The 8,443-nt window shown below is 38.6% G+C and overlaps 1 protein-coding gene across 1 annotated transcript; it reads right to left on the bottom strand.

Annotated features, from left to right (window-relative positions):
- Window positions 1-2,738: 2,738 nt before the first annotated feature.
- LOC130550001 (protein NipSnap homolog 2-like) lies at window positions 2,739-4,626 on the bottom strand. The gene is made up of 3 exons (XM_057327335.1): window positions 4,210-4,626; window positions 2,949-3,088; window positions 2,739-2,871 (listed from the first exon to the last, which is right to left on the bottom strand). The coding sequence occupies exons 1-3, from the start codon at window positions 4,299-4,301 to the stop codon at window positions 2,822-2,824; spliced, it is 282 nt and encodes a 93-aa protein (XP_057183318.1). The 5' UTR covers window positions 4,302-4,626; the 3' UTR covers window positions 2,739-2,821.
- Between the last annotated feature and the right edge of the window lie 3,817 nt (window positions 4,627-8,443).

Raw genomic sequence — 8,443 nt, 5'->3', positions numbered from 1 at the left:
TTGCAACAAATCATGGTCGACACCATAACCTACGTCATTACAAACACCCTAAGTCTCATTTAAGCTCAAGTGCTCATAAGTAAACCAAAGTCCTTCAAAAAGGTCTCTTCAATATAACAGATAAATAAAATAATGTTAAGTAGAATTAAAAAGTCAAAGCCTTTTTGCACTGGACATGCTGGTTTGGGCCTCATGGCCAGCTGCAGTCATGTCCTCATTTCACATACACTGTTAGCCCTTACCTGCCATTTCTACAGTAATATATTGGCAACACTGTTGCCTGCTAGTTACTGTAGGTGTTTTACAGTAAACTACTGCAATGGCTGTTTGAAGATACATTATTAAAGAATCTATTAACGCACTTAAGTCACACAGTCTTAGATGAACAAGTGTAAATAACAGATGAACACAATAAATCTGTCAAGATTTCACCAGAGGAGAATTAAACACAAACATCAATAACATCTTCACATATTACAGACACCACTTTCACTTTATTTCTGTCATCTGTGTAAGATCTTATTGAGATTTAACTCTAGTTCATAGTGGTTCAATTATGTTTTAAGTCACCATTATGGCGATCAGTGTTTGCTTTGGTTGGACTCTTTGACTTTCTTGTAGCTTTAAAATGTACACTTATACAATAACACTGAAAGGGACTTTACAGGAACCGCAACTTTATGTTTGCTTAGTAACTGAAGATACATCTGAAAGAATTCAATCATTAAATAATAATAATATAGCATTTAAGATTTATTAAGATATGTTTGGTAAAGTGATTACATGTTATAATGGAAAGATCTCTGTCAGAAAATCTTTCTTTGCAATTGAGACACAGTTAGACACTTGACATACAAACCTCATCAATGGTGACAAACAATCATGAATGAGTTTTGTACTATGTACCCAGCATGCATTGCAGCATGAAGCTGTTCAGTTGATTGTCACCATTGTTGAGATTCATATGTGGATTGTTCATTTCTCTGTGTCCGACTCATTCTATAGGTTAATATTTTGTCTATATAGTGTGAGAGCACTTTTGAAAATTGAAATACTATACATTCTTTTTACTGGTTTACATCACTTCATGGCAATAGTCCCACCACATGGTCAAATTTTGAGCAAACATGTTTAGAGCACATTTAGGAAGAGTTAGTTTTAAAAATAAGAGCTTTTGTAGATGTGTGACCTACAGTAACTAGCTGGCAACAGTGTTGCCAATATATTACTGTAGAAATAGCGGGTAAGGGCTAACCGTGTATAAACCGCCAGCGATTGACATCTACCTGATACTGCACTCATATTCATATAAAGAAGCCATGTTGACAAGTTTTTGTAAGTTATGGCAAAATCCACAAGATTGTAGTACCTTCAATGCCCTGTGAATGGCAATATTAATTATAAGATAGGTGGCATGCAAAATGTAATGTGTAATTGCATTAGTCATTACAAATGTATTGGAGTAAAGAGTACATATACTTGTTCAAAAATGTAGTTAAGTAGAGAGTAAAAGTTGCTAATATCTTTAATACTCAGTACAACTACAAAGTAGCCAAAAAGATACTTAAGTAAAGTAACTAAGTACATTTACTCCAATACTTTACACCACTGTGGTAAACCAGTCAAAAATCCCAAAAAAACTACATAGCAAGGCTGAACTGGTTCCCTCTGGTCAAGATGGAACACATGCTCTCTTAGACCATCAAGGAAACCAAGATGGAGCATAGTGTAATAGGGTCCACAGGGCCTGAATTTCATTTTATAGAATTCCCCCCTCACATGAGTAGCATTGATGGGAATTAAAGATTTTGGGGGGGAAACTACATCATCAACTACTGACAGATCATTCCTCTTATCACTTACATATATATGTAAAGAGTATGTTGCATTTCACATGCGCGAGTCAATACAGTGCGATCACAGGCAATCGCGCATCACATACAGCTTTCGTGTAATTTTCTGTCTGTTGGCTTTAAGATTTTCTAGTTAAATTCATTCATTTTTATTCATTGTTGACATTATTGTCCCTTGATAGCGGAAGATATTTTCGGACTTTAGACCATGTTTCAGTTGGTCAATAGCGCGGAGTGCACAATAGCAGCATAAGACATCAATTTTTCTATTTCAGCTGCCTAAATAGCAACGCGCCAACAATGCGCATGAACACATCTTGTTTTCAGACCACCATGGATGCACAAATAAGCGCATGTGCATTTGCTATTTAAACAACATGGCGCATGACGTGAAAATGATAACTGCGTCGGACCGAAACTAGCAAAACACACTTGTGTTACACCTGGCACCGCATTGCGACGGGTGTATGATAGGGCCCTTAGTGTTTCCACCTAGGTAACTGTGTGCTAACTGAGCAATGACAATGAGAAAGGAAGGGATTTGTGTGTGGAGTTTCGCAGGGACAGTTCAACAAATCAGACTTCTGTGTCAAAACAAGGGAGTGGTGTTTATAGTCTAAGGAAATGGGTGTGCTTAATAATAAATATTGTTATGGTTTTGAGAACATTTTACAGTGTTTAAGCAATTGAGAAAAACTGTAATAAATGCAGTTAAGTGTTATTGAGATCTTCAAAAGAAACGCTGCACAACCCGTGACGGAGCAGAGGAATAACCCTTAGTGAATTCCTCCTTGTGTTATACCATTGCTACTGTCAATCACAGACAAGAATAGAAAGAGGACATTTCATTTGAACTTCAGCAGTTCAGTCTCGGGGGCTCACACTTCTCTAGTTAATATCAAGTCATCTTGCTTAATTAATACCATATGAAGTGATTTGACTTTTTTCATAAATGCAAGAAGTTTGACTTACCAGAGTTTGTTGTAGGCCTCAAGACACTCTGGTTTCACATTGTGAACTACAACACAACCACCGGTTATTTGAGTCAATGGACAAGTCAAATCTTTATCTGGTCTAATTGTGAATTGAACTTACACTGTATTTTGTACAAGTTGTTATCTTCTTTCTTAGCTAACAGGTGGGAGTGAGCGTCTTTCCTTGGGTCTACCTTCCTCACAAATAATGATTTGAACCAGCTGTCCTCCCGATGCTGACTATTAGAGACTGACAGGCCCCTGAAACAGAACAATTTTTCACACATAACATCACATGGCAATGGCATATATTGAAGTTTGAAGCTAGTCCCTAGGCAGGCTGATGTTAAAGTCACCATGAAACAGAAGTTGCGATTGACTTCGTTTCTGTATCATGACGTGTATCCGAGTGAAGCGGCTTCTGAAATTAGAAAAAATGTAGGGCGGGGCTTTATTTTGCCCTTCTCTTTTTGATTGGTTTGTTGTAAGTTGGGCCTGGAGGGGAGGGCTAAAGATGCCTGGCCATTGGACAGTGAGTATAGTCCTACCTCTTTTTACAAGTGCAAATGAATTTAAAAAAAATAATGGTGTGCACGGATAAATCATTTATAATAATCACTGTAAAACACTTAGAATTTTCCTGTTTGATTGCATGGTGACTTCAACAAACAGTCTAAAATTTCACAACAATTTTCAACAAGTTCTCTAATAATGCTCACAATTTAGATGTACTTCTTTAATATATATACATATAGCTTTCCAGTAGCTCAGTGGTTTGAGCATGGTGCTAACAACGCCAATGTCGTGGGTTCGATCCCAGTGGATTGCACATACTTAGAAACAAAATGTATAGGATAATGCAATGTAAGCTGCTTTGTATAAAAGCGTCTGCCAAATGCATAAATGTAAATGCACACACACACACACACATATAAATACATACACACACACATATATATGTGTGTGTGTGTGTGTATATATATATATATATATACACACACACACACACACTGTATACAGTAATAATATAAACTTTAATAACTACCTTAATATACTGTACTATTTTATAGAATACGGTCCAAAATCACAATAGTAAAATGCCTTTAAAAAGATTCGTTGCTGAATTATGACCTTGAGCAGTCGATTCATTACATGTTTAGACTGCTCTGTGCTTTACTTTGGCACTGCAACTCCAGTTATTGTTTAACGTTAGCTATTTTAGTCACTTTACTCACGCAATCACATAAAGCCACATTTTATAATATAAAACATATTTCTGTTTATTTTCCCAATGAATTGCTTCACTCATGCAGCAATAACCGGCGCACCAATGCAACGAGCACGCGACCATATAACGCGTCATTCAGATAACACTGTCCCACCTGATCGTAGCAGTAACGTGTCCTATCGTCCTGGTTTTGTTGGCAGCCTGATAAAGGCCGGAGAAAGAGCTCTGAAGCGCTCTGGACGCCATCTTCAACCGATAGCGCACAGACAGACTACGGGAAGGGTTAAACGTTTACAGTTGTCAATGGCTGCCAGCAGAGGGCACCGTATAGACACACGCCGGATTGATCTTTTTTTGTCCAGACCGCGCATTGGCCGCTTTCGTGTGCTGCTGCTATACGTAACGTCAACGGCTCTTCTTATTATGGTCATGGCAAAATGCCCCATAAACACACATACAATTGAACGTGTGAGCTGCGCTTTTTATTATGGGATCATTTTGTACCAATAACGCAAACAAATAGAATATACAATGAGAATTGTAAATACAAACTCAAAAACGAAACGATACAGATATATTCGCATCCAGCTCTCTATCTACTCTACTGATTTCAGTGTCGACATTCTAGTCAGGGAGCTGTCAATCCAAATCTCACTAGCCAATAAGAGTAAAGTGCCATTAAGTCCCGCCTACACGTGATGTTTGTTCCAGAGGCAAACGGAAATTTGAGAAGCGTAAACAAAGTCTGAAAGCACGAATGTAACCGACCTTCGGATAATTCATTTATTCGTTTTTGTTTTCAAAACAGAAAAACGAATAAACCGTTCATTTTTTTACATATTCCGCCGTATACGAGACTAATTTTTGGATCGTTTTCCTTAATATTTCTTTAAGTGCATCAAATTAATATACAACAAAACCAAAACGAAACATCAAGTATTTTTTAAACATTTTTTTTAACATTTTAGTCCACCGGAAGTTCAGCTGCACTGCAGCCTATCGACGAGTGGTGGTAGCACAAGACTACTCTCTTTAATTATACATATGTTTTCAGTGGTGTGTGCCACTAAATCCGTAAACAACCATACAGACACATAGGTAGATATTTATGTGCAATGTAGAAGTATACAGTTAATGAAATAAAGAATGTGTGTGCGCGTGTGTGTGTGCGCGCGTGTGCGTGCGTGCGTGCGTGCGTGCGTGTGTGTGTGTGTGTGTGTGTGTGTGTGTGTGCGCGCGGGCGTGCTTGCAAAGCTGACAGCAAGGGAGGTTTAACCATAGCCCCCATTTAAATTCATAGTGAGAGCAGCTCGTTTTGCACTTCTGATACAATTTTGCACCTTTGTTTGCACTAAAATGTGAAAGTTGTTAAATGTTAAGTTCATGAAAACGTTAAACATAAAAGACTAAACATTTCTATACAACACTACATGCATGATAGCTGTTTACAAAAATAAGCCGAGTTAATCAAAACCTGTCTTTATCATTGCATATTACATTATAGGCTAGCTGAGTTTGATAAAAAGTTAAAACTACTAAGAGACTGTACAAATAAGCAAAGTGAGTGTCTAAAATAAAGGTTTATTGTTAGGTATGAGAATCACAAGAATCACCAGAGACTGCTCTCACTCTGGTCACGGTCTGTTTGAACTTTTGCCACCTGCAGGCGTTACAGATCAGCCAAAACACACACTAGCAGATTTAGAGATAGTTTCTATCCCAGGACAATAAATATCCTACAGTTAACTACAGTAAATGTGACTTTGCTATCTCTCTGCACTTTACGATCTCCCTTATCTGGTGTATTACCTTGTTGGTCATTTTACAGTGATTAGTCAAAATGCAGATTTTCCAATTTTTTTGCACTTTTTTCAGAATCGGTATCAGAAGAGCTTTATTGCCAAGTGTGCTTGCACACACAAGGAATTTTCTTTGGTGTTGGAAGCTTACAGACATTCAACACAATGACAATACAAATATAATAAGATTTATAGGGTAACACTTTACTTGAAGGGGTGTTCATAAGACTGACATGACACATATCATGAATATGAAGAAGATTTTATGCATGTTTATGACAACTGTCATTAAGTGTCATTCGCTGATTTGTGTCATTTTTAATGCAAAGATGACATTGTTTGTTATAACTTGACATAAAGCAATACATAATATCCTGTCAGGGTCTTTGTCATGACAACTTGACATTACCAATGTCGAAGATTCAAAGATATTTTAAGAGCACCTAACCCCTATCTACCCCTTACCCTAAACCTAAATGTCAACCATTAAACACAACACGCAAGTAAAATTACAGTCACATGTATGTATTCCATAATTAATGAAAAAATGCATTTATGTCTTTAAATATACATTTAAAATAACATATTGTAGCGAGGAAGGCGGGACGAGAGCCGTGGGGCAGGAAGGCGGGGCCGGTGGCGTGAGTGATAATGAGTATCAGCTGTAGGCGCACCGGTCCCGCATGCCTCAGGGGAGAGCTCGGGAGCATAAGAGGACGAGCGACGGCACTGCCGACGAGAGAGGACCGGCCCGGAAATATTAAGTTTTGTGTTTGTTTGTGTGGCCGGCAGTCGTCCGTGAGGGGCTGCCGGCCTTTTACTTCCGTATAATTGTTTTATTATCGTTTATTTTTGATTAAAGTGTTTGAATGTTCGCCGGTTCCCACCTACTTCCTTCCCGTTTTATTGAGCGTTGCTACACATATGTGCAACATTAGGTGCAAAATGAAAATGAAAATTCAATAACACAATTGTCATTTGTCCGTTCCTGCACTACTTTTAATATGTATTTTGAAATGCATATTTTAACGCTCTTTAAATTGCAAAATTAAAATGCATTCCCCAGATTGAGTATATGTGTTTAAGATAGCCAAGCAAAACTGTTGCAAAATGATCATTCAATTTTTTTTTCCCCCAAATGCATTAACATTCACGGGTTTAACATGTTGGATTGCATTTTCATTACACAGCGCGCCGAGTGTTGCAAAATTCAATGTGGACAGATTTTATATGTTTTTTTAAATAAAATCTATACATAATATTTTTATAGTTTGTTATAAAAACTATAATAATAGCAAAAATCATAAACTACAATAATAATAAAATAATCAAAAAATATATTTTTTAAAATTCAGGAATAATCTTCCAAGTGTCTTCTTTGAAATGAGACCAACCGTAGGTCTCTACTCCAAAGCATTCATGAGTTACAACCATTTGTGACCCTGGACAACAAAACCAGTCTTATGGGTCAATTTTTCGAAATTGAGATTTTTACATAATCTGAAAGCTGAATAAATAGACTTTCTACTGATGTATGAGTTGTTAGAATAGGACAATATCTGGCTGAGATACAACCGTTTAAAACTCTGGAATCTGAGAGCGCAAAAAAATCAAAATATTGAGAAAATTGCCTTTGAAGTTGTTAATCAGGGGCACTGTGGCAGACTATCCACTCACAAAAATAAAGTGGGACCCCTTCAAGGGTCGAGGCTGTCGGGGTCCCTCACCAGGGTCGAGGTACCTTCCGGAGGTCGATGCTGCCGGGTTCCCCTCTAGGGTTGACGCCGATGGGTTCCCCTCAGGGGTTGATGCCATCGAGATTCCCTCCAGGGTCGATGCAGCCGGGATCCACACCAGGATCTGCCCCTGTCCGTGGCCCTCCCTCTTGTGTTCCTGTCTCCAGGCCTTGAGTGTGTTCCTGTCTGCGGGCTCCCCAGGAGATGTTCCTGGGTGTGGGCCTACCGGCTAATGTTCCTGTCTGCGGCCCACCTGTCGGTGTTCCTGTCTTTGGGCCACTAGTATGTTCCTGTCTGTGGCCACCTGTGTTCCAGTCACTGGGTCTAAAGTGTGTTCCTGTCTGCGAGCCCCCCAGGAGATGTTCCTGGGTGTGGGCCTACTGGCTTATGTTCCTGTCTGCGGCCCACCAGTGGGTGTTCCTGTCTTTGGGCTGCTAGTATGTTCCTGTTTGTGGCCCACCAGATTGTGTTTCTGGTTCCAGCCTCCTCTGTGTTCTCCTGTATTGGACTTTTTTTAGTTACCATTTTGCAGTGTTTTGATTTTGATTTTTAATTTTTGTTCATGTCGTGTTCCCCCTTGGGGACACCAGGTGGTGTCCCTTGGAGAAGGGGTACTGCATGATCCTTTCCTCTTTGTAGTTGTTTTTCTAGTTCAGGCTGACATTCAATTCAATTTTATTTATATAGCGCTTTTCACAATGTGCATTGTTCCAAAGCAGCTTTACAGGAGCAAATAAGAAAAACACAGAAAGGTAAAACACAGCACAGTGCATGGTGTTTATAGACCAAGCAAGATCATTATAATAAATAATATCTAATAAATAAATGAATAAATAAATAAATAAATGCAGTC

The sequence above is a fragment of the Triplophysa rosa genome, unplaced genomic scaffold (genome assembly GCF_024868665.1).
Source record: "Triplophysa rosa unplaced genomic scaffold, Trosa_1v2 scaffold211_ERROPOS241140, whole genome shotgun sequence".
Classification (NCBI taxonomy): domain Eukaryota; kingdom Metazoa; phylum Chordata; class Actinopteri; order Cypriniformes; family Nemacheilidae; genus Triplophysa; species Triplophysa rosa.
Note: the sequence above shows the minus strand (reverse complement) of the source record. Positions and strands in the feature narration are given on the sequence as shown.

Bases quoted from the DNA above. Each gene is read 5' to 3' on its own strand.
- LOC130550001 (XM_057327335.1), bottom strand. From the start codon at position 4,301: ATGGCGTCCAGAGCGCTTCAGAGCTCTTTCTCCGGCCTTTATCAGGCT. The intron at 3,089-4,209 runs GTGGGACAGTGT...GTTCTGTTTCAG, and splicing joins CACGTTACTGCTACGATCAG to GGGCCTGTCAGTCTCTAATA. The intron at 2,872-2,948 runs GTAAGTTCAATT...GTTGTGTTGTAG, and splicing joins CAACTTGTACAAAATACAGT to TTCACAATGTGAAACCAGAG.